The 25,779-nt window shown below is 48.9% G+C and overlaps 1 protein-coding gene across 18 annotated transcripts in view; it reads left to right on the plus strand.

Annotated features, from left to right (window-relative positions):
- The first annotated feature begins 5,368 nt into the window (after positions 1-5,368).
- TTLL1 (TTL family tubulin polyglutamylase complex subunit L1) overlaps positions 5,369-25,779 on the plus strand; it is a 37,514-nt gene continuing 17,103 nt past the window's right edge. Inside the window, exons 1-7 of one of the 18 annotated variants that reach the window (XR_004528803.2) lie at positions 5,369-5,504; positions 9,084-9,115; positions 13,767-13,840; positions 14,239-14,379; positions 17,164-17,280; positions 23,514-23,722; positions 25,410-25,590. Coding sequence is in view for 1 of the 18 variants with exons in the window: in XM_073788108.1 (XP_073644209.1) it covers positions 17,168-17,280; positions 23,514-23,722; positions 25,410-25,590 (503 nt within the window). In the remaining 17 variants the exon portion in view is untranslated. Of the gene's footprint in view, positions 5,505-5,636; positions 5,732-5,831; positions 6,668-9,083; positions 9,116-13,766; positions 13,841-14,238; positions 14,380-17,163; positions 17,281-17,313; positions 17,448-23,513; positions 23,723-25,409; positions 25,591-25,779 lie in introns of those variants that run through there. The other 17 variants (XR_012324157.1, XR_012324154.1, XR_012324156.1 and 14 more) reach the window with 17 other exon arrangements.

The following is a 25,779-nucleotide window of genomic DNA, read 5'->3' on the forward strand; positions in this document are numbered from 1 at the left end:
ACAGGGCTGGGGGGAGGGGAATGGGGAGTTAGTGTTTAGTGGGAAAAGTTTCAGTTTGCAAGATGATTGAGTTCTAAAGATTGGTTATGCAACCATGTGAATATACTTTATCACACTACTGAACTGTACACTTAAAAATGGTTAGTATAATAAACGTTATGTTGTGTGTATTTTACCACATTAAAAAGAAATATGAGATAACACTACTCACCAAGCACGGTCCTTGAGAGGATGTAACGAGGGGACTTCCCTCGTTACATAAATTTTTATTTTATTTATTTATTTATTTTTTTTTTTATTTATTTTTTTTTATTTATTTTTAAATAAATAAATTTTTATTTATTTATTTTTCTTACTTAAGTTTTATTTGATATTCTTCCTAGATTTTCATTGCTTTTTTTAAAAAATTCACAACTTTTTAACTGATGAAATAAAAATATAATAACAATTGAGCATAATTTTTTTTGTAATACAGGTCTACTAATGAGAAGAATGGATTTCTTTGAGGGGGAGGAGGGGAGATAATTTCACTTAATTGGGGTCCAAAGTTAGCGTGTTCCCTAACAAATCGGCTGCAAACGGTCACAAGTAAAAATCATTCTTAGCTTTCTGGAGCCGGTAGTGGGCTGGATTCGGCCAGTGGTTTGCTGACTCTTGATCTAGTATTTTAACTGCGTTAACTGTTTCCTTGGCATTCAGTTTTCCTTTTGCTGAATTTTGTGCCTTTCTTGAATGTTCTTGGTCTTTAATGTTTTTGGCTGAGTGTCTGAACTCTCTCTTTCATGAACTATTCTCAAGGTTCACGGACTGAACTGAATGTTTATGTCTCCCCTCACCACCCCCGACCCCCCCCCCACCCTCTCATTCCTGTGCTGAAATCCTAATCCCCAATGTGATGGTATTAGGAGGTGGGCCTTAGGGAGGTGATTAGGTCATGAGGGTGGAGCCCTCATGAATGAGATTAGTCCCTGTATGAGCCGCCAGAGAGCTCCCTCACTCCTTCTGCCATGTGGGGACTCAGTAAGATGAATCAGGAAGCAAGCCCTCACCAGACACCGAATCTGCTGGCGCCAGAATGGCGAGAAATATATGTGTTGTTTAGAAGGCAGCCAGTCGCTGGTGTTTTTGTGTTCGAGCAGCCCAAATGGACTAAGACACATGGATTTATCCTAAGTGTCAGAGGACTGCTCTCTAAGGAGACCGACCAGTGATTACCTTACTTAATTTTCTGGCCAACTGTCCATGTCACTGCTTCTTATCTCAGGGTAATTTCAGAGTTTTGTTCAGAAAACTGATTATGGGTGGAACTTCTCTCCTTTGCATGTTGGGGAGCATTTGTCCTCATTTTTATTGGGGTTGCCCGTTTATCTGTTCTTATCTCATCTTCCAGGAATTCCTCACTGTTTTTTTTGTCTATTGGGAGTATTTCTACTAGTCTTCCAACTATGTCATGGATTTCTAGCAGATGATTACTTATGCAGTCTGTAGTTCAACTAACTTAACACCAAAAGGGAGATGTGTCTTTGAAAAGAATTTAACAACCAACAATTGCAGTTTAGTACTTTATACAATGGTTATCCTTCAAAACGTATAAACTGGGATCTGCCATAACTTGTGCTGTGATACTCCAAGGTGACATCTCCCCTTGTGCCTGAGTCCTTCTGCCCATGTGAGGAAGATGGGAGTGCCCCATATGAGCAATCCCCCTTGCCTGCCTGGTGGAGCTAAGAACACCAGTGATAACGCAGAATGACAAACGGATCCTCACTAGCCACAAAGGCATGATTTCGGAACAGATGATTTTTTTTTTTTGGCCGTGCCTCAGGGCTTGCGGGATCTTAGCTCCCCAACCAGGGATGGAAACCCGGCCCCAGCAGTGAAAGCACCGAGTCCTAACCACTGGACTACCAGGGAGTTCCCAGAAACAGATGATCTTAAAACAAAACCTTTTAGAGAAATTCCTTTATTTGCATGTTTTTGGTATTCAGATTCCTGGATAGTTAATTTTCTATTGTATTTTTCTATTTCTCCTTCTGCCATTTCAGTGAGATTTTGGGGTGTGAAAAGATGTTCAGTCCACTGTTTCAAAATGGAAAAAAGTTTGTTTTTTATTTTATTTTTTTAATTTTTAAAAATATTTATTTTTATTATTTATTAATTTATTTTTTATTTTTATTTTAGTTGCGGCAGGTGGACTCTTCATTGCAACACAATGAAGTTGTGGTGCATGGGCTCCAGAGCATGTGGGCTCACTAGTTGTGGAGCACAGGCTTAGTTGCCCCTCAGCATGTAGGATCTTAGTTCCCCGACCAGGGATTGAAGCTGCATCCCCTGCATTGGAAGGCGGATTCTTAACCACTGACCACCATGGAAGTCCCAAAAGTTTGTTTTTTAACTTTATTTTATTGAAGCTTTAAAAAATTTAAAAATAATACTTTTGTGCTACTAAAAAATTCAGACAATAAAAAATATAGGCTATAAGAAGAGAAAGTACTTTCTATGCCAACTCCTGAAGAGAATGACTCTTAACAGTAACTGCATATCTTTTTTCAAGCTTTTTTTATGCCTCTTATATATAATGCATATACATATTAATGATTTTTAAAATCATACTATACAAAGTTGTGTAATTTTCACTTTTCATTTAATATATTATGTATATGTTTCCAGGTCAGCACACGTAGATCCACTTTATCCCTTTAATAGGTAAATACTATCTCATTAAATTGATGAACTTTAATTTAGCCAATAAGACTTCTGCTAAAAAACATCTATATTTTTCCCAATTTTTTTTTTTTTTTTTTTTTTTTTTTTTTTGCGGTACGCGGGCCTCTCACTGTTGAGGCCTCTCCCGTTGTGGAGCACAGGCTCCGGACGCGCAGGCTCAGCGGCCATGGCTCACGGGCCCAGCCGCTCCGCGGCATGTGGGATCTTCCCGGACCGGGGCATGAAACCCGTGTCCCCTGCATCGGCAGGCGGACTCTCAACCACTGCGCCACCAGGGAAGCCCGTGCGCCACTAGGGAAGCCCCCAGTTTTTAATTATGAGAAATAATACTGCTTTAAATGCTATTGTACACATATCATTGTTTACCTGTGAGAGAATTTCTATAGAATAAACTCCTAAAACTGGGATTTATAGGTTAAAGAGTATATAATTAAACATGTATTAAAAGTCTGATGAATATTGCCCAATTGCCAGCCTTCTAAAAGCTATGCTAATATTCACTTCTATTAGTAGTGGATGTGAGTGCTTTTTTCCCATATCCTTTCTAACATTAGTTGTAACTGTATCTTAAATTTTTGCCAATTTTGTCAGTAAAAAATACCTCATTAAACATTTTAATATCCTTAATTTTTAGTGACTTGGGCATATTTTCATATTTTTACTTACCATCTTTCTTTATCCTTCTGCTCTGGAATTTGTGGTTCCATTTCTTCTGCCAATTTTTGTATTTTTTTCTTATCGATTTGTACAAACTCTTTGTATATTGTGGATATTAACTAATGCTTTTTCAGATGATGGACACATTTTCAGTTTATCATTTAACTTAGTTGATTGTAGTTTTGGCCTCTTATAAGTTATGTTTTTACAACTTGTGAAGACGGATCTTTCTAGGTCCAACAGGAAGCTGAGATACTATACAGGAAAAAGGTTAACAGATTTTAACTACATTAAAACTAATAACATATTAAGGAGTCTGGATGTTACCTTGATGGCAATGGAAAGTCCTTAAAGACTTTTTAACTAGATTTACATGATTAGATTAGCATTGAGATTCTTAGTTTCCTGTCTTTCTCCTGGGACTACCTAGCTCCCAGTTAATTCTTCACATTGGCTAGAACTTTTCCTACTGTTTGCTCTTGTGCTGTTGGTCTCCTCCCACTGCCTGTACCTAAGCCTTCTGGTATTTTGGCTGCTGGTGACGCTGTTTGGAGTGGCATGTACTCTGCACAGGGGCAGGACATGGTAAGACATGTTAAACATCTTCCTAGGTGCTATTCACCTAGGAATTTAAACACTTTTGCACTCTTGAGAAATGGAGATCATTATTTCCATTTCTCCATGAAAAAAATGTAATTAAGAGGCTGGAGGCTTCCCTGGTGGCACAGTGGTTAGGAATCTGCTTGCCAATGCATGGGATGTGGGTTCGAGCCCTAGTCCGGAGGATCCCACATGCCGCGGAGTAGCTGGGCTTGTGCGCCACAACTACTGAGGCCCACGCGCCTGGAGCCCGTGCTCCGCAACAACAGGGGAAGCCACCGCAGTGATAAGCCCATGCACTGCAGTGAAGAGGGCCCCCGCTCGCTGCAACTGGAGAAGGCCCACGCACAGTAACAAAGACCAAATGCAGCCATAAATAAATAAATTTATTAAAAAAAAAGAAAAGGCTGGGATTTTCCCGTGCCCAGACACCTAGAATGTAACAGAGCAGGGATGTAAATTCTGTGTCTCTTCTTTTATGCTGCCTTCAAGTACATTTTCATGGCTGACAGATGTCTGGGGTACATGCTCTTTTATTTTGTATTAATTCAACAAGTATTTGAGCAATTAGTATTTGTGCCTTTTTTTTTTTAAATAATCTTCCCAACAACTCTTCAATATAGGTGCTACTGTCCCATTTACAGACAAGAAACTGAGGCAAGAGAAGTGACGGTGACCTGCCAAAAGCCACAAAGCTAGTAGATTTGAAGCAAGGATTCAGTCTAGGCCTGGCTTGTTTTTCTGGGTTTTTTGGCCACGTGTGCGCGGCTTGTGGCATCTTAATTCCCCAACCAGTGACTGAACCCGCGCCCTCGGCAGTGAAACCGCGGAGTCCTAACCACTGGACCGCCAGGGAATTCCCCTGGCTTCAGTTTTAAATTTCTCACTAGGCTAGGCTGCCTCTTCCTAACAGAAGGCGTTTTAAAAATCTAGTTTGAGGACCTAAACCTGTCCCACGCTCAGGGAACCCTTCACCAATGAGGTTACCTTTGAGTAGGCCATTTATTGATTACTGGCTGCTGAGCACAACTTGTTATCCTTACAACAATAGCACTAGGGAGGTGCTATGAACAGTCCTAGTTGTACAGATACGGAAGCTGAGCAGCAGAGGGGATAAAGAGCCGACTGGACCCAGGGCCCCAGGCATCATACCGCTCTACCTCCCACTATCAGGCTCGATCCCGACCCCTCGCAACCTCATTTCTGGGCCCTGAAGGTTGCAAGGCTCCCGGGGGTGGACGACTGACTCCTCGTTGGATCTCAGCGCCAGGCGTAGCAGGCCACCGGCATAGAGGTGTAGAGACCGGCAGGGAAAGTCTGACCCCGGAAGCAGTCGCGGCGCTGGCAAGGCCGCGTCTTCGGTTGCCAGGGCGGCGCCCCGGAAGTAGAGCCGGTCCTCGCCGGGTAGCGGTTCGCGTCCTCCTTTGAGCGCCGAGTGGGGTTGGAGGCGGGGCCGGGCCGCGGCGCTGGGCCGCCGTGCTCCGCGCTTCTGGGCGCTCCTCCGCGCTGTGCGCCCACAGGTGAGACCCCGCCGCCGAGGCCGCCGCCTCCGGGGACCGAGGGTGTGGCCGTGCTCAGTGGGCGAGTGCGCATGCGCGAACGATTGTGGGCCCTGGTCTACGGGTCCGGGAAGGTGCGGTTTAGATGTTGCTCGCTGGACTCGCGTTCCCCGGGAAGCCTGCGCTGACCACTGTGCCCCTCTTCCTCCTCCGAGTTCCTATGACTTAACTTGTGCCGCTCGATCCTTGTAATTGCATTCTTCTTATTATTGGTTATCCCAGAATTTCATTGTTCCTAGGCTTTTTCATTCATTTGCAATCTGTATTGTTCCTATTGGCATCTTGCAGGGCGCGGTGTACCTGTGGCTAGAGCTCTGGACAGGAGACAGGAGATAAGTGTTCCCCGCCCTGCTCACCTCTCTCTGGGGGACTGTTTTCCCATCATTAGACGGGGTGGGGTGGTGGTAGTCATACACCCCTAGAGTAGCTGTGGCATTACAGGGGATTCATTCTAGACCTAAAAGTCTCTGGTCGTTGTAAGCCGTTTGGAGGTTTGCAAAGCGGTTCTTTGTTCAGGAAATATTTAATGAGCACATTTGGGTGCTGGGTTGTGACAGTACAAAAAGATTGGCCCTGCCCTGCACTCAGGGAGTTACAGGCACTGGTAAACAGGTACGTGGAGCATGGGGGTGAGGAGACGGGCAGGGCAACACAGCTGCGACTGAATGCTGCACGGCACTGATGTGAAGTCATTTATATTGTTACTTTATTTAAAGATGGCTCTTTTTTGCCTTTTCAAAAAAGACTTAACTAGCTGGAAAAGAATGCAAGTGTCCTAGGATCCTGGCCTAGCTGGGACTTTATTTTTTCTTTTTTTGCGGTACGCGGGCGTCTCACTGTTGTGGCCTCTCCCGTTGCGTAGCACAGGCTCCGGACGCGCAGGCTCAGCGGCCATGGCTCACGGGCCCAGCCGCTCCGCGGCATATGGGATCTTCCCGGACCGGGGGCACGAACCCGTGTCCCCTGCATCGGCAGGCGGACTCTCAACCACTGCGCCACGAGGGAAGCCCAGCTGGGACTTTATTGAAACTGATAGTGATCAAAGTGGGGTAGGGGGATGAGGGCAGAGACTGCTCCCATTTTCCGATGGCTGGACCCAGAAGAGTGAAGTGACTCCCATGAGGGTGAGTCCCCCGCCCTCCGCTGTTTCTCCTCAGAGGTTGTTCTAACTTTTGTCTGGGAGTAGTCATTACTCCAGGAGGTAAAAGGCCTCTTGGCAGAGCTCTGTCCTCCTGGGGTTGTAGGCACAGAGATTTCCCAAGATGTTCCCTCGCTCGGTGGAAATCAGCTAACCTCCCGGCCTCCTATTTCTCACCAGGGTAAAGCTGTGGAAGTGTTTATGGGTGATGGTTTCCTGGGTCTCCCCCTTGGGGCTTACAGCCCCTGTAGGGCTGGGCTGCGCCTACTTCACTGCTTGGCACAAACAGTGCTTGTTTGACTGTGTGTGTGGAGGGAATTCACGTCTTTATTTTTGTTCATTCGTCACGTATTGGTTGAGAGCCTGCTATTGCTAGGCACTGTTCTGGGTGCTGGGATTCAGCAGGAGATAACGTGGCACAGCACTGCTGCTCGCAATGTGCCGTATCTGTGTCAGACAGACAGTCACCAAGGAACCAAATACATGAACTAGACCAGGTCTTTTCTTTTTAAAAATAATTAATTAATTAATTATTTTTTGCCTGCGTTGGGTCTTTGCTGCTGCGCGCAGGCTTTCTCTAGTTGCGGCGAGCGGGGGCTACTCTTCGTTGAGCTGCGCGGGCTTCTCATCGCGGTGGCTTCTCTTGTTGCGGAGCACAGGCTCTAGGCATGCGGGCTTCAGTAGCTGTGGCGCATGGGCTCCATAGTTGTGGCTCGTGGGCTCTAGAGCGCAGGCTCAGTAGTTGTGGCACACGGGCTTGGTTGCTCCGCGGTATGTGGGATCTTCCTGGACCAGGATCGAACCCGTGTCCTCTGCATTGGCAGGCGGATTCTTAACCACTGCACCACCAGGGAAGTCCCTTTTTAAAAAAATTAAATTAAATTATTTATTATTTATTTATTTTTGGCTGTGCCAGGTCTTCGTTGCATGCAGCACACGGGATCTTTGTTGCAGCATATGGACTTCTTAGTTGTGGCAGGCATGCGGGATCTAGTTCCCTGACCAGGGATCGAACCCGGGCACCCTGCATTGGGAGCATGGAGTCTTACCCACTGGACCACCAGGGAAGTCTCATAGGCCAGGTCTTTTCAAACTTGCACTTGCATAAGAATCGCCCGAGAGCTTGTTAAGACACAGATTCCTGGGCCCCGCTCCCAGAGAGTCTGAATGTGTACACTCTTGTGTGTGCATGGGGGGAGCTGGAAGATTTGTGTTTCTAACGAGCTCCAGGTTGTGATGCGGATGCTGCTGGTCCGCGGACCATGCTTTGAGTTGGCGCCGACTAAACAACTGTGTACAACGTGAGCACCACGGAGAAGTAAAGCGACAGCTCTGTAAAGGGGGAGGAGTGAGATTGGGAAGCCCAGTCTGAGGAGCTGACCTTGGAGAAAGGGCCAGATGTGGGGGAAGAGCAAAGCCTTAAGACTGGATGCCACTTGGCGGGTGTGGGGAGCTGAAAGAGGCTGGTGTCTGGAGAGGGAAGACAGGTGGAAAGGGCGCTGGGAGACAAGGCCCGAGAGGCATGGGGGTCCCGGGTCACGCTGGGCCAGCCTTGCAGGCCATGGGTGGACTGCTAGGTTTATTCTCAGTGCAGTGGGAAGCCGCTGCAGGCTTATGAAAGGAGTGACAAGATCTGCTTTGTGTCTGAAAAGATTGGTCTGCTGCTGGGTAGAGAATGTGTTGCCATGGGGTGAGAATGGGGCCAAGGAAGCCAGTTGTAGCCTGGGTTGTGGGGATGCTGGGGAGAGACACAGACGGATCCGGAATTTTCTGGGGGTGGAGCGGGCATGATTTGCTGCTGGACTGGACTGATGGTTACTTCCTCCCCAGGACTGAGATTGGATTTTGTTAGGTTGTTAAAGCACTTTTCCACTGGGGCTGCCGCTGGTTGAACGCGTCTCTTGCCTTCGCTGGATCAGGACTGTCCAGGAGCACCTGGTCCCGGGTGGCTTTCCGTCTCCCGTCACCCGCCTGGCACGGGGTGGCTGTCGGTGCCCAGTGGATGGATGAGAAACTACACTATCGGTGGCCCGGACGCCCAGGGATGTCCCGGCGGAAACCTGTTCTCAGGCTTGTGAAGATCCTGCCCACTTGCCCCAGAAGTGGGACCCACGGCGTTCTGGAAATAACCAGCAACTGTCTGGTTTTAGGATGGCTTTCCGAGGCTGACATGCCTCAGGCAGTGTCAGCCCACTCTGACTTCAAGCTGTGAGCAGCATGAGGACCGGCATGTCACTCTCTGCTTTTCCTGATTAGGTTTTTATGATGCTCAGTTTGAAAGTAGCTGACCCTGTGGCTTAAAATTCTGAGGTGTCAGTTCATATGAACCAGTAGAGAGGTAATGTGTCAAGTTCATCACATAATACAGCTAATTCCACTTTTTTTTTTCTTTTCTATTTTAGGAGGAAGCCACAGGAAAACAATCTGACATCAGGTATTTATCTATTTACCTGATAAATAGATAAGGCCTAGTATTTCCTAGGGTTGGGAAGGCGTCAGCCCTGGCTTCCGTAATGTGGGGATGGGCCAGCTGGTTCCTTAGTCTGTTCTACAGATCATACCTGAGCCCCCTCATTGTGCCTGGCCCTGGCTGGGTGCTGGGGGGCCCACCCCCTGCCCTGTGGGGTCAATGACGCCTGACAAGGGGGATGCATGTAATGACGGTTGACACCCCGTGTGGGAGGGAGACTGTGCGGGTGGCCACGGCAGCAGTCTCTGCTCTGCCTCTTGCTTTCCAAGCCCCACATTCCCGTCTGTAAGTGGGGAGAGTACCTGCCTGCCGGCCTCAGGTGAGCCGTAACTATGTACCCAGTAGAGAAGGATCTACACACACACCACCCAGCCCGGGGCCTGATGCATCCTGGTGTTCGGGGAGTAGTAGCTGTTGTTTCAGCCATGATAGAAATGATAGAAATACGTACTCACTTACTGTGTAAGGGCGGGGCCTGGCAAGCCCGCTGGGAGGAGGAGCTGGAAAGGAGGCGCGTGCGGAGCCTCGGGGGCAGCTTCAGGGTGAAGCTCTTTCTGCCTGATGCACTCGTTTCAAACCCAGTTCACGGTCTGGAGAACCTGCTGTGTGCCAGGTCCACGCCCACCTGACCTTGCAGTAATCCCAGCAGCACCGCCCAGGAGCTGTCACTTTCTTTCTTTTTTTTTTTTTTTTTAACATTTTTATTGGAGTATAATTGCTTTACAATGGTGTGGTATTTTCTGCTTTGTAACTGAGTGAGTCAGTTCTTTCCCATTTATTTCACTGGGGAGGCTGAGGCCGGGGGAGGACTTGCCAGGATCCGCAGCGGAGGCTCCATGGCTCAGATGCGTCTCTAACCGAGCTGGGTCTCTAAGCCTCGGGTGTGGAGGGAACTGCCCTCCCTCCTTTGGCTCTTCCCAAGGCTGCCTTTTCATCTGCTCTCAGTGGCGGTTTCCACATTGATTTGGTGCATTTCTGAAAAGAGGTTCTTTTAAAGGAGAGGGGGCCTTCCTTCATCTTTTCCTTTTTTAACCGTAAATGTCTCTCTTGTCTTCTTGCTCAGCGCTTTACTGTGCTCTGTTCCCCAAATATATATACGTAAACCTCCTTATGGGTGTACATTTCTTATTCTTCGTTTTTCCCTAGTGTTTAGGATGGTTGTCTCTTGTATTAGTTTCCTAGGTCTGCGGTATCAAAGTGCCCCAAACTGGGTGGCGCAGTGAGGCCAGAAGCCTGAAATCAAGGTGTTGGGCAGAGCCGTGCTCTCTCTGAAGATTCTAGGGGAGGGTTCCTTGCGGCTTCCAGCTTCTGGGAGCCCTGGGCATTGCTTGGCTTGTTGCAGCCTTACCTCCGATCTCTGCCTCCATCTGCACATGGCTGCCTTCCCTCTGTCTGTCTGTCCGTTCTTGTGTCTTCACAAGGCGTTCCCTGCCTGTGTGTCTGTGTCCAGCTTTCCATCTCATAAGAGTACCTGTCATTGGATTAAGGCTGACCCGAATGACCTCATCGTAACTGCAAAGACCATACTTCGACCAAATAAGGTCATGTTTACAGGTACCCGGGTTAGTACTTCAATGTATCTTTTCAGGGGCACAGTTCCACCCATAACATTTTCAGGGAAGCAATGAGTCGGGTTCCAAGGACCCAGCCTTGAGGACTTGTCCATCAGTCACTCACACAACAAGCAGTCATTTTTTGCGTCTCATGTGCTGAAGGGCTGGAGATAATGGGGTCGGGCAAATGGACTGTAGGGTTCGCTTCAAATGCTCCCCTTTAAATCTAGAATCAGTGGGTTGAGAGGGAAACGGGTGACTACGAGAGTCCCTCGCCTCACACGTTTATGGAAGGAACATACATAAAGAACTGAAATGCAAGTTGGGAAGTTCTGAGTGCCCGCAAGGATGGCAGGAAGGGTCTGCAGGGGGTCCCGAGGAGGGAAACACTAATTCCAGTGAAGGCGATGAGAATGGCCCCCGGGGGAAGTGGCCTTTGAACTGTGCCCCGCGTGGTTGGTGGAGCTGGATAAAGAGCGGTGGAGAGAGACGTTAGGATGGAGGGACAGCGCGGGCACAGGTTCGCGGGCGAGCACATGAGCACGGAGCAGCAGAGGGGGGTGCGTTCAGCCAGAGCAAGGGCTGCGTGAAGTGAAGGGGTGGCCTGGCAGCTTGGGAAGGTCAGCGGGAGCCAATAAGTAATTAATTCAGAAGTACTTATCACGACAAGAGAGGAACCCAAGGCATCCTCCGTTGGGCACTTAAACAGAAGACGCCATCCACTGAATGTTCTGGTTAGTTACCATTTGGCTGTATTCATAAACTGTTAGAACACCTCTTGATCTTGTGCTGTGTACATTTCTCTGTGTATTAATGTTTTTTCTCATTTTTAATATTTTGGCTGCATGGCATGTGGGATCTTAGTTCCCCAACCAGGGGTCAAACCTGTGCCCCCTGCATTGGAAGCATGGAGTCTTAACCACTGGACTGCCAGGGAAATCCCTAATTATTTTTTCTTTTTAATTTATTTTTGGCTGCATTGGGTCTTAGTTGTAGCATGTGGGCTCTTCTTTGCGGCGCATGGGCTCTGTAGTTTGCGGCACATGGGTTCTCTAGTTGAGGCGCGCGAGCTCAGTAGTTGCAGTGCACGGGCTTAGTTGCCCTGCGGCATGTGGATCTTAGTTCCCCGACCAGGGATCGAACCTGCATCCCCTGCCTTGGAAGGTGGATTCTTAACCAGTGGACCACCAGGGAAGTTCCCCTAATTTTTTTTTCCCCTAATTTTTAAAAAATTTTATTGAAGTGTAGTTGATTTACGATGTTGTGTTAAATTCTGCTGTACAGCAGTGTTTCAGTTATACGTGCATATATTCTTTTTCATATTTATTTCCAGTATGGTTTATCACAGGATATAGAATATATTTAGTTCCCTGTGCTATACAGTTGGACATTGTTGTTTATCCATTCTATATATAGTAGTTTGCATCTGCTAATCCCAAACTCCCAATCCTTTCCTACCCTACCCTGTCTCCCTTGGCAACCACAAGTCTGTTCTCTATGTCTGTGAGTCTGTTTCTGTTTCATAGATATGTTCATTTGTGTCATATTTTAGATTCCACATATAACTGATATCATATGATATCTGTCTTTCTCTTTCTGACTTACTTGGCTTAGTATAATAACCTCTAGGTCCATCCATGCTGCTTCAAATGGCATTATTTCATTCTTTTTTATGGCTGAGTAATATTCCGTTGTATATACATACCACATCTTCCTTATCCATTTATCTGTTGGTAGATATTTAAGTTGTTTCCATGTCTTGGCTATTGTAAATAGTACTGCTATGAACATTGGGGTGCATGTGTCTTTTCAAATTATATTAGTTTTCTCCAGATATATGCCCAGGAGTGGGATTGCAGGATCATATGGCAGCTCTGTTTTTAGTTTTTTGAGGAACCACCATACTGTTTTCCATAGTGGCTGCACCAATTTACATTCCCACCGACAGCGTAGGAGGGTTCCCTTTTCTCCACACCCTCTCCAGCATTTGTTATTTGTAGACTTTTTGATAATGGCCGTTCTGACTGGTGTGAGGTGTTACCTCATTGTAGTTTTGATTTGCATTTCTCTAGTAATTAGCAATGATGAGCATCTTTTCTTGTGCCTGTTGGCCATCTGCGTGTCTTCTTTGGGGAAATGTCTATTTAGGTCTTCTGCCCATTTTTTGATTGGGTTTTTTTTGTTGTTATTGACTTGTATGAGCTCTTTGTATATTTTGGAAATTAAGCAGTTGCATCATTTGCAAACATTTTCTCCCAGTCCATAGGTTGTCTTTTCATTTTGTTTATGGTTTCCTTTGCTGTGCAAAAGCTTATGTTTGATTAGGTCCCATCTGTTTATTCTTGCTTTTATTTCTATTGCCTTGGGAGACTGACCTAAGAAAACTGGTACAATTTATGTCAGAGAATGTTTTGCCTATGTTCTCTTCTAGGAGTTTTTTGGTGTCATGTCTTATATTTAAGTCTTTAAGCCATTTTGAGTTTATTTTTGTGTGTAGTGTGAGGGTGTGTTCTAACTTCAGTGATTTTCATGAGGCTGTCCAGCTTTCTCAACACCACTTGCTGAAGAGACTGTCTTCTGCATTGTATATCCTTGCTTCCTTTGTCAAAGATTAATTGACCATATGTATGTGGGTTTATTTCTGGGCTCTCTAATCTTTTTTTTTTTAATACATTTATTTTTTTATTTTTGGCTGCGTTGGGTCTTCGTTGCTGCGCGTGGGCTTTTCTCTAGTTGCAGTGAGCGGGGGCTACTCTTCGTCGTGGTGCACAGGCTTCTCACTGCAGTGGCTTCTCTTGTTGCGGAGCACGGGCTCTAGGCACACGGGCTTCGGTAGTTGTGGCTCGCGGGCTCTAGAGCGCAGGCTCAGTAGTTGTGGCGCACAGGCTTAGTTGCTCCGTGGCATGTGGGCTCTTCCCAGATCAGGGCTCGAACCCGCGTCCCCTGCACTGGCAGGCAGATTCTTAACCACTGCGCCACCAGGGAAGTTCCTGGGCCCTCTATTCTATTCCATTGATCCCTATGTCTGTTTTTGTGCCAATCATTTGTGTATTTTATTTTAGGTAAGAATCCGAGTCAAAATTTGGTGAAACTGAAGAGAAATTGGATGTTCCCGGTGGCTCCATAAGTACCTATGGTAGGTCCGGGCTGAGATGTTTTCCTTGGTGACCACTTGTCCACACGGCAGGTGGAGGGTGCAGGGGGCCGAGAGGAAGCCTACCCTTCTCGGAGGCTCCATTTCCTGCTCAGTAAAGTGTAGGTGAGAACATTTGCCCCATCGGCCTTATTGGGTTTAGGAGTGTACCCTTGGAAGTATTTTCAGACTATTTTATGACTGAAGTGCAGCACACGTATAAAGCATGGCCTTTACCATTATTCTGTGTTGTTGCTCTTACTTCTGCGTCATCTCCAGGTGGGAGCTGTGGCGGGAGTGAGGTCGCCCAGTGAGACTGGCGCTTGAAGTGCAGGGTGTGGGTTGTGGTGTAGGCGCTACCTGGCTCGGGGGTGATTCTCACCGAAATCCTGTGTCTGCAGTTGGACTCTAGGGGGCAGAGTACGAGCAGGATTGGTCAGGGATGCAGGGCTGTTCAGACTGAAATCAAATACAGGCCGACCTCAGAGATAACTGCAGATTCCAGTCCAGACCACCGCAGTGAAGCGAATTATCGCAAGAAGGCAAGTCACATGAGTTTTTTGGTTTCCCACTGGATTTAAAAGTTATCTTTACACTGTACTGCAGACTGTATTGGGCGTTAGCAACTTGTCTAAAAGAGGTACATGCCTTAACTAAATACTTTATTGCTAAAAAATGGTAGGCATCACCTGCGCCTTCAGTGAGTTATAGTAGTAACACCAAAGATCACTAGATCACAGATCACCGTAGCACACATATAATAATGAAAAAGTGTGAAATATTACAAGAATATTGTGACACAGAGACACGAAGTGAGCAAATACTGTTGGAAAAATGGTGCCGACAGACTTGCTCGATGCAAGGTTGCCACAAAACTTCAATTTGTAACACACGCAGTATGTGCAAATCACCGGTGGTGAAAAAGTAAACTCCCCTCAGCAGTCGGCCTGGACAGTGCAAGAGGGTGTGAGGCGTGCGGGGTTTGCTCCGGTACAGACACGAGTTACCGGCACGCGGGGACTCGGCTTCTGTGGTGCTTCTGCCATCATTTCCGTGTGGTGGCTGCTGACCTGCACGTGGGTCATGACCAATCAGTCAGCAACCTTAGTGGCTGTCACGTGGCACTTAGAGCTTGCAGAGAGCGGTCCATTTATTCCTCGCTTTGACGCTGTGGGCGTTGTCATCATCCTGATGAAGGCCAAGTTCACAGAGGGAAGGGCTGGGCTGTGTGGAAAGAGGTTTAGCGTAGGGTCACCCTAGGTTTGGCTCAAGCCACCATCAGTCCCTTTGGTCTGTTCTTACACAGGCTCTTAACCTTTGAGCCTCAGCGTCCTCCTCTGAAAACTGGGGATAATGACAATCGTATGAGATGCTTCCTGAGTGCTTCTTACGTGCCAGGCACCGTTCTCGGTGCTTTACGTGTGTTCCCACATTTACTTCTCACTCCAGCCTATGACATGGATAGAGACTGTTGTTATCCCCATGTTACAGAGGGGGAAACAAGTTCGGAGAGGTTAAGTAACTTGCCCAAAGTCACACAGCTCGTGAGCGGTGGAGCTGGGCCTCAAACCCAAGCTCCGGGACCTATGCTTGACCACAGTCCCGCCTCGATGATACTACCCGCCTTGCTGGGCAACACGAGGAGGGAGTGGGCTGATGCTGGGTGGAAGCACCCCGAGCTCCGCCTGGTGGATTCTATCATGAGAGTGTCTTCTCTTTTCCTCTCCCAAGCAACACATACCTGGGTCCCCATCTCTACGTCCCATGCCTTTTCTGCCCGGTTAAGTTGCCCCAAACGTGAAGCTGTTATAAGTCCATGGGGGAGGTGCCTCCTTTCATAAAAGGCCCTCGAGGCTCCTCAGGTCCCCCAGCTTTCAAGCCCAGTTTTTCACAGAAGCCCTTCCTGAAAGCCCTTCACCTTCTGTGAAGAGGTACACAGAAGCGTAACAAATGCAGCCGTCTCTGGTCGGCGCTGGGGTGGGAGCCTGGAATCCTGGGCTGCCCCAGCAGTTTGAAAATGAGAATTCAAAGGAGGAAACAAGTCCAGAAACTTTCTCAAAGTCACATGGTGGTACTGACAGGCCTGTGACCACAGTCACTCATTCTCTCTGAAGTGATCATTTGCTGCATGCCAGGCACGGTGCCAGGCCCTGGGTGCAAAGCAGTGACAAAGAAAGCCAGCTCCTGCCCTCTAGCAAGGACAGAACTGCAGGGTGCCAAGGGGCTGCGTAGCTGGTCTGGAGAGTCAGAGAGGCTTTGTGGAGGAAGTGACATTCACTTATGCTGGCAGACTGGTGGGCGGTCGCTTGGCCAGGCAGAGCAGGGCGGAGTGCTGCAGGCAGAGCATGTGCCAAGGCCCTGAGGTAGAAGAGGAGGTGGGCAGAGAAGTCCAATGTGGCAGGAACAACGGGTGAGGGAGAAGGTGGCACAAGATGTACCTGGAAAAGCAGGTGAGGGCCAGGGGGCTGCGTATTTTAAGTACAGTGAGAGCCACGTTGCTTGTTCACCAGGATTGATGTGGTGAGACAAACACTTAATGTCACCCACAGTTAGGGACTTCCCTGGTGGTCCAGTGGCTAAGACTCCATGCTCCCAAAGCAGGGGACCCGGGTTTGATCCCTGGTCGGGGAAACTAGATCCCACATACATGCCGCAACTAAAAAGATCCCGCGTGTTGCAACTGAGACCTGATGCAGCCAAAATAAATAAACAAATAGATAGATATTAAAAAAGATCACCCACAGTTAAAGAGAGTGAATTGGTGAAGCGAATCCGGAAGCAGCAGGGAGATAGGCAGAACTTGAGGGGACGGGGGGTGCCCAGACTGGGGTGAGTACTCGCACCCACCCGTCAGAAGCCAGCTCCAGGGTCCCTGCTCAGGGCAGCCTCCCCGCTGCCTCCGCTCTCACAGTGGTGCCTGTCCTCGTGCCTGTCCTCGTGGTTCCAGTCACAGCTGCCATTCGGCGTGTGTTGCCGTTATTTCCCGCTTAACGAGGATTCTCAGTCTCAGCACACCTGGCCTTTGGGGCTGGATGCTTTGTTGGCGGGGGCCGGCGGGGGGCATACTGTACGTTGGAGGGCGTTGAGCAGGATCCCTACCTCTGCTCCCAGATGCCAGAAGCATCCCTCACCCCCAGTGCTGGCAAGCGAAGTGCTGCAGGCATTGCCGGATGTCCCCCGGGGGTGAGCTGCCCTGGCTGAGAGCCACTGTGGGGAGGACTGAGCTGGGGGTGGGGGACGTCTGCTCGCCTCGTGTAGAGGACTCCTTTGGGCGAAGGGACGTGAGCTGTTAAGTTTCATGGCTCCGATAAGGTGATCTCTTCCAGGATTATGGCAGGAAAGGTGAAATGGGTCACTGATATCGAGAAGTCGGTGCTGATAAATAACTTTGAAAAGAGAGGATGGGTCCAAGTGACAGAAAACGAGGACTGGAATTTTTACTGGTAAGTATAAACCAGGGTTTGGTTGTCTTCCAGAGCCCGTTTATCAGCGCGGTTAATCCCATACCGGCGCACGGACTGTCCTGTGCAGGCGCCCCCACGCCATCGTGCCGCCTCCCCTTACACTTCGCTCATCCGGGCCCTTCGTGCGCGCGGGGAGAAGGCCCTGGGTTAGTATACGTGGTGGAGCGTCCCCTGCTCCTGGTTATCAGGAGGTCCCGGGATGTCTCAGCACGGCTGAGTGTGGTTACACGGCAGTGGGAATTTGGGTGAGAAACCAGAGCCCCACCCGCCTCCAGTTCGTGCTGGTCACAGTGGTGCCCTGTTGCCTGGCACCTCGGGGTGCGCTGGGGAGGTCAGCATCCTGTGGGGTGGTGTGGGGAGGAGATTGGGGAAAGGGCTGTGGGGAGGGCTCGGGGCTTCCTTTCACCTCCCTCCCGTTAGGCCAAGAGGGTGCCGGCTGGACTGACTGAGAAACCGCAGAAATGCGTGAGGCTGGAAAAGCAGTGTGTGGGGCCTGAGTCCCGGGTGGTACCACCCAGCTAGGAGCCTGGAGGCTTCCTAGACTCCTCTCCTCGCCTCTCACTTCCTCAGGGTGAGGTTCTGTGTCCTCCTTGGTCCAGGCCTGGTCTGCTCCCTCCCTCGGGGCGGCCTCCACATCCCTGCTGGGTTCCTCAGCTAAACATTTGGCTGACCCTGTGCAGCTCCTGGGTCCAGAGCACTGCAGTGAACCTTTGAGGGGGCAGGGGGCCAGTGGGGGCACACGTCGGGGTCGGCAGGGGCTTTGTCACCCTGTACATCCCCCGCCCCGGACTCACTCTCCCTGCCGCCACCTTGAGAGACGTTACTCGGCTTCTCTCAGCCACTTCCCTTCCCCACTCCTCCCCTGGTCCCCGCCGGTGCAGCGGGCTGCGCGTTTTCCCCTGTTGACCCGCTGCTGAAACGGTCTTTCTTTTCCGTCTGTGTACGTGCTACGCTTTCTATGCCTCCTCAGCCCCCCATTTGGAGACGCAGTGCATCCAGGGGTTACATGTCCAGACCCTGGAGCCAGAGCCACGCGTGGCTTCAGCCCTGGCTCTTCTGCTGCCGTCTGTGTGGCTGTTAGCAGAGGACTTGGCCTCTCTCTGCAAATACCGTTGTTTGAGGTTTCAAGGAAGCAGTGAAGCACAGAACTCGGGGCAGCGCCTGGCGCATGGCGGGCGCCCCATCAGCATGTGCTGCCACTGTCCTTTGTGCACCAGCACACCTGCCCTGGAAGCCACCTCTGCCTCTCGCGCCCTCCCAGGCTGCTCTATTCAGGTGCCGTGGCAGCAAATGCTGAGTGCCGTGATTTGTGATTTCCCGGCCTGTCCCCTCTTCCAGTGTCACTGTGAACCCCTGGAGAATGAGGACGTGGCCTGGCTTATGTCAGCATCCCCGGAGCCTGGCCGGGCCTGGGCACAGAGTAGGCAGCACCCAGCCTCCAGCTGCAGCGGTGGATGGAGAGGTGACCCTAGCTTTGCTCCTGGCAGCAGTGAAGTCACCTGCCCTTTAAACTGCAACCTGGGAACTCCCTGGCGGTCCAGTGGTTAGGACTCTGCGCGTTCACTGCCGAGGGCCTGGGCTCGATCCCTGGTTGGGAAACTAAGATCCCACAAGCCAGGCAGCATGTCCAATAAACAAACAAACAAACAAACTGCAACCTAATTTCCCTTCAGGAGTGTGGACTGCAGAGAGGAAGGGTGTTTATGGAGTAGTTCAGTGCCTGTGTATGGTTTAGTGTCAAGTTTACGTTCTTTCTTCTCAAAGGTAAAGTGAAATCCTTTATCCAGAGCCCTGTTTCATGGGAGCTCTGAAAAGAAGGCTGAACAGGACAGTATTTTGTACTTGCTGTTTGGTGTCCCACTGCCCAGTGCTGTGGGGCCCAGCAGAACTCAGCACGTTCTTTCGGCTTCTCTGGGCAGGGGGTCACATGCCAGGGATGGGGGTGGGGGGGTGGGGATTTGAATGCTTGCTTCGTCATGCCGAGAAGCGTTTTGGAGCTTTTCTTAACCAACAAGAGAATGACGGAGAAGAAAAGAGCTAAACAGTATGATAAGTTTGGATATTTGAGATATCTTGAGAGCTCATGCTTTAAGCACTAAGTGTCCTGTCGGGTCTTAAAAATTGGTTAGGGAAGAATATTGGAAACAACTAAACATTAACTGGTTGGGGAAAGGTGAATAGATTAACCAAGTGGATTACGGTACAGCCATTGAAATAATTGCGATGATTATAAAGCAGTTTGGGAAACTGAATAACAGTAAGTGTGAAGAAAAACATATTACAAAATTGTATTTGTATTCTGATAACAACTATGCGAAAACAGCTTGCATGTGGGCAGGAAGTAGAAGGAGTGAGAAACAGGTAAACACTGGCTCTCCTGGAGGGGGTGTATGGGTTATCCATTGCCGAACTGATGGTGAGTAACAAACACCACAAACTTAGGGGCCTGAAACAACAACCACTTTTTGCTGCACAGGAGTTTGTGGGTTTGGCTGAGCGGTTCTTTTGGTCTGGCAGAACTTCACTCACACATCTGCTGTCACCTGGTGGGTCATCTGAGGCTTGGCTGGTCTAGGATGCCCTTGGCTAGGACGACAGGGGCTTCTCTCCACAAATCTCTCACATCCCTCCAACCGGCTAGCCTGGGCTCGTGGTGGTGTCGGGGGCCCAAGAGGGAGGTGGCAGCTCTCAAGGCCTTTCGGGGCTAGTCTCAGAAATGGCACACCATCACTCTGCCCTTCTTTTTGGCCAAAGAAAGGCATTAGGTCAGCCCCAGTTCAAGGGGAAATATATTTCACCTCCCGATGGGAGTTGAGGGGTGGACAGTTGGGACCCTTTTTACAATCAGGCTACACAGTAGGTGAACATTTATTTATAACAAAGGGTCCTTTGTTCCTTGGAGAGATGCCTGATGCTGGGCCTCAGGAAGAATTGTACAAGGTGAGCTTGGAATAGCTTGTCTTAAGGGAAAGCGAGGACGTCGTCGAGGCCTGCTGGATTCAGGTTAATAAAACTCAGGAGACAGCTTGCAGAGTTCCTTCTGCCCCAAATAGGGACACCTAGAGCTTCCATAAGAATAATGACAGCAGACTGAAACTCATGAATCATGTTTGAATCTATGAGTTCATAAAAATGCCCCCCAAAAGAACTGAAACGGAACAAAACCCCACATAATTTGTGGCACATTAAAATGGCCACAGAGTTTTTGACACCACTTCCTTCTTCAGATGGGGTCTTCGTTCCCCTCCTCCTGACCTTGGGTGGGCTCTGTGATTGCTTTGGCCAGTGGGATGCAGTCAGTGTGATCCAGTCAGTGTGATACAGGCCTTAAGAAACCAGCAGCTTCCTCCTCCTGTGTGGGAACCCCCTGCGGGAGCCCTGAGCTGCCACGTGAGAAGCCTGCCCGTCCCGGGGCCGTTGTGCTGGAGAAGTTGCAGCTGCACCCACCTTCCAGCCATGCCTGCCAAGGTGCCGGATGTGGAAGAAGCCTTCTCGGGGCCCCCAGACCAGCCGACTGAATCCCACCCAGCGACCTCAGTGCTGCCTGGGGCAGAGCGCTCTGCTGAGCCCTGCCCAAATTCTTGACCCACAAAACCTCGAGATATCATAAAATGGTGGTTGTCTTAAGTAGCTAACGTTGGGTAATTCGTGTTGCAGTGATAGGTTCCCAGAACACAGCTCACCACACGTCTGCGGGTGGTAGGGAACCAGCTCACTATTTTGAAAACTGGTAAAGGGAAAGAGTCACACACTTACTCAGTCTTCCCTGTACGAACCATTCATGGGTTACCTAAATTGTTGACGAAGGGAAGTTTCTCCTTGTAGAAATATTCCTGCCGATAAATGAAGGCGGAATGAAAAAGGAGAATTTCACTGTTTTGCAACCCCTCATGGCCTAAGGATCTACACCTGTGCAGGATGGAGGCCGCTGACCACAGGACAATAGGACACTTAAGTGTGGCTGGTCCAGACAGAGACGTATGTGCCGGAGTGTGACGTACGCTCCCGTTTTAGTACGAAGAAACAAATGTAAAATTCCTCATCACAAATTTTTATGTTGGTAATTTGTTGAAATGATAATATTTTGGATATATTAGGTTAAATAAGATACATTAATATTACTTTCACCTCTTTCATTTAACTTTTTTTGGCTGCGTTGGGTCTTCGTTGCTGCACGCGGGCTTTCTCTAGTTGCGGCAAGCGGGGGCTACTCTTCGTTGCGGTGCTCAGGCTTCTCATTGTGGTGGCTTCTCTTGTTGCGGAGCACAGGCTCTAGGTGTGCGGGCTTCAGTAGTTGTGGCACGCGGGCTCAGTAGTTGTGGTGCATGGACTTAGTTGCTCCACGGCATGTGAGATCTTCCCGGACCAGGGCTCGAGCCCGTGTCCCCTGCATTGGCAGGCGGATTCCCAACCACTGTGTCACTAAGGAAGTCCCCCTTTAACTTTTGTTTTAATGTGACTACTAGAAAATTCACTATGTGACTCAGCTGTGGGTCACATTTTCTATTGGGCAGTGCAGCTGATTAGTCACTGACATCCCGAAGGGAGAGGCTCTCCGGCTGGATGCCACCCTGGGACGCAGCTCTGCCCCCATCAGCCTGCAGCTCATCAGACCTCTAGGTCTGACTCCCAACTTACAGGAAGTACAGGGCCCTGGGGAGCATGATAAATAAGGAAGCTGTGAGAACCCCTACAGAACAGATACCCGGTGTCTTCAACAAATAAATTGCCTAGAAAAAAATTAAGGAGGGGTGGGGGAGAATGTATAGATTTAAAGAGATGTGTGAGAGAGAGAACAACTAATCAGAAGGCCTGGCCCTTATTTGCAAAAGTTGTAAAAAAATATTTATCAGACAACTGGGGAGATTTGAACACTGAGTAATATTTGATGATATTTAGGAATTACTGCTCCTGGGATTTCCCTGGCGGTCCAGCGGTTAAGACTCTGCGCTTCCACTGCAGGGGGCGCAGGTTCGATCCCTGGTTTGGGAACTAAGATCCTGCAAGCTGCATGGTGCAGGAAAAAAAAAAAATGGAATTGGCTGCGCTCCTTTTTTTTTTAAGTTGTGATAACAGTGTAAAATAGCATATCATATAATATAAAAAGGAGTCCTTAACTGTTAGAGATTCTAACAGGAATAATTTGGATGAAATGATATGGTATCTGGGAAGTGCCTCAAAATAAGCCAGTGCTGTGAGGTACAGGCAAAGCAAGGCTGGCCTCGCAGTGACTGTTGAAGCTGGATTACGGGCTTCTGTTACACTTTTCTCTATACTTCTTCGGGTGTTTGAGCTTTCCCATAATAAACAGTGTTGTTGTTTTTTTTTTAATCCTTTTAATCCTTTTGTTCTAAGGATTATGGAATCAAAAGAAACCCTCTGGTTGGTGCTATGGGGAGGGGGCGGGTTGGGGGCAGGGAGTACAGAGAGGACCTTGCCTTGTCTTGTGACTCCAGGACTCCCTTGTGGGTACCAGCCCTTCTGTCCTTCCTGCTTCTCTGGGGGTGGCTAGGGAAGTCAGACAGGTGTGGCAGGGAGACTGGCTTTCTTAGAGGATGAGAAGGAATCTATTTCTCTTTCAACTCTCATTTCACTGGGGGCTTCGCGGTTTAGCTGGCCTGTCAGGGGTCTCTCCAAGAATATCACATGCCAACTCAGGGTCCTTAAATAACCCCCGTTTTTTTGTTGTTTTTAATTTTTTGGGTTTGCCACGTGACTTGCGGGATCTTAGTTCCTGACCAGGGATGGAACCTGCACCGCTTGCAGTTGAAGCACGGACTCTTAACCACTGGACCACCAGGGAAGTCCGTGGGGTTTTGGTTTTAGGGGGTCCCTGTCCTTCCTGACTTTGGGTGCAGATATTGAGTCAATGAGTTTCCTGACTTCAGAGTCTGACTTTCATTAGTTGGGTATCAAAATCAATGTTATCATTAACTGATAAACATTTATTGAGCATCTACTCTGTGCCAGAGAGTACAACCAATCAGGGCAGAGTCAAAACAGCCCCTGCCTCAGATAGTTGAGGTACAGTCAGCGGACACACAGCCTGCTGCTGTGGGCCAGGCACCTGGCTCGGTGCCGGGCTGGGGACAGGTAAGCTCTGAGGGAGCGTGCTTCCTGGTCAGGAGTCCCCGGGCTTTAATGACACCCGCCTCCACATGGACACATTCTGAGCTTCTGTCCTGCACATCCCTTCTGTGCTTCTCTTTCAGGATGAGTGTGCAAACCATCCGCAATGTTTTTAGTGTCGAGACTGGCTACCGGCTCTCAGATGACCAAATAGTCAACCATTTCCCGAACCACTATGAACTGACGCGGAAGGATCTGATGGTGAAAAACATCAAGAGATACAGGAAAGAGCTGGAGAAGGAAGGGAGTCCTTTGGCAGAGAAGGACGAAAGTGGGAAATACCTCTACCTGGGTTTGTGTCCTTTCCACCGGCCTCACGTTTTAAATAGATAGTGGAGTATTCTCCAGTGGCACAAGACCGCGAGATGGTGACTGTTGGCTTTGAGGGATGAATGTGTTTGTGGGCACCTCTTTCATTCCAGGCATCTCCAGAATTGGGGGAGGGGGCTCCACTTGGAATCTGAGTTTGTGTGAGTGCCTTGGGAATGTGCACAGGAGGTGGTGGGCGTGGGGGACACTCCCTGAGTTACAGACTGCCAGGAGGGACCATTACTGTGTCCAGCAGTGCCTGGGGAGCACAGTGTGTCCCTGCCCCGTCTGGTGAGAAAAGCTGGGCTGTTGGGTAATTTCAGAATCCCTTTAGCACACGTGGGGAAAAGTACATAAGTGACCTCTCTGGGCCTCGTTTCCTAATCTGATAAATGGGAATGATAACAATACCTATCTTACAGTTTACTGTGGGGATTAAATAATACAGATTTGTAAAGTACTTAGCACACAGCTAAAAGAGAAAACTCATTACAGGCAGACCTCAGAGGTATGGTGGGTTCAGTTCCAGACCACCAAAATAAAGCAAATTACCACAATGGGACTTCGCTGGTGGTTCAGTGGTTAGGACTCCACGCTTCCACTGTCAGGGGCCCGGGTTCGATCCCTGGTCAGGGAACTATGATCCTGCAAACTGCATGGTGTGGCCCCAAATAAATAAGTAAACAAATAAAAAGAATGAAGTTTTAAAATAAAATAAAGCGAATACCGCAATAAAAGCAAGCCACATGAAATTTTTTGGTTTCCCACTGCATGTAAAAGTTATCCTTACACTAAACTGTAGTCTGTCAAGTGTACAATAGCATTATGTCTGAAAAAAAAGTCAATGTACATACCTTAATTACTTAATTAATTATATTTTTGGCGACATTGGGTCTTTGTTGCTGCATGTGGGCTTTCTCTAGTTGCGGCGAGCAGGGGCTACTCTTTGTTGCGGTTTTCAGGCCTCTCATTGTGGTGGCTTCTCTTGTTGTGGAGCATGGGCTCTAGGCGCACGGGCTTCAGTAGTTGTGGCACGTGGGCTCAGTAGTTGCGGCTTGCGGGCTCTAGAGCACAGGCTCAGTAGTTGTGGCGCACGAGCTTAGTTGCTCCACGGCATGTGGGATCTTCCCGGACCAGGGATTGAACCCGTGTCCCCTGCATTGGCAGGCGGCTTCTTAACCACTGCGCCACCAGGGAAGTCCCGACATACCTTAATTTAAAAATACTTTATTGCTTAGAAATGTTAACCATCATCCGAGCCTTCAGTGAGTTGTAATTTTTTTGCAGTAGTAACATAAGAGATCACTGATTTCAGATCACCATAGCAAACATGATAATAATGAAAAAGTTTGAAATACTGTGAGAATTACCAAAACGTGACACAGAAACACAAAGTGAACAAATGCTGTGGAAAAATGGTGCCGATTAACTTGCTCCATGCAGGGTTGCCACAAACCTTCAGTTTGTAAAAAATGCATTATCTGTGTAGCAAAATAAAACGAGGTTCGCCTGCGTTGTACCGGGATTGAACTGCAGAAGCCCTTGCCCTGTGAGATGCTGGGTGGGGGCATGAGGTAGCGAAACAGGCCCTGAAGAGGCAGTGGCAGCATCTTTCTGTCCGTGGCCCCCGGCGGGCTGGCTCACCGTTGTCCCCTCTCTGTTACCCTCAGACTTCGTCCCCGTCACCTACATGCTGCCTGCCGACTACAACCTGTTCGTGGAGGAGTTCAGGAAAAGCCCCTCTAGCACCTGGATCATGAAACCTTGTGGCAAAGCCCAGGGAAAGGGCATCTTTCTGATCAACAAGCTCTCGCAAATCAAAAAGTGGTCCCGGGACAGCAAAACGTCTTCGTAAGTGGGGGAGCCCGTTGCGTGTGCTTTGCCACGGGTGGAGGGGGGGCCCTTGCTTGCTTTTCCAGGTGTGCAGCATTTGTTCAGGTATACACGTGGCAGCAGGACAAGGCTCTGTGGCCACTGTAGCGTCACCAGTCGTAGAATCTCACCTGGGGATGGTGGGTAAACTGGCGTAAGGTCACAGGA

Source organism: Tursiops truncatus, chromosome 11 (assembly GCF_011762595.2).
Source record: "Tursiops truncatus isolate mTurTru1 chromosome 11, mTurTru1.mat.Y, whole genome shotgun sequence".
NCBI classification, from domain to species: Eukaryota; Metazoa; Chordata; class Mammalia; order Artiodactyla; family Delphinidae; genus Tursiops; species Tursiops truncatus.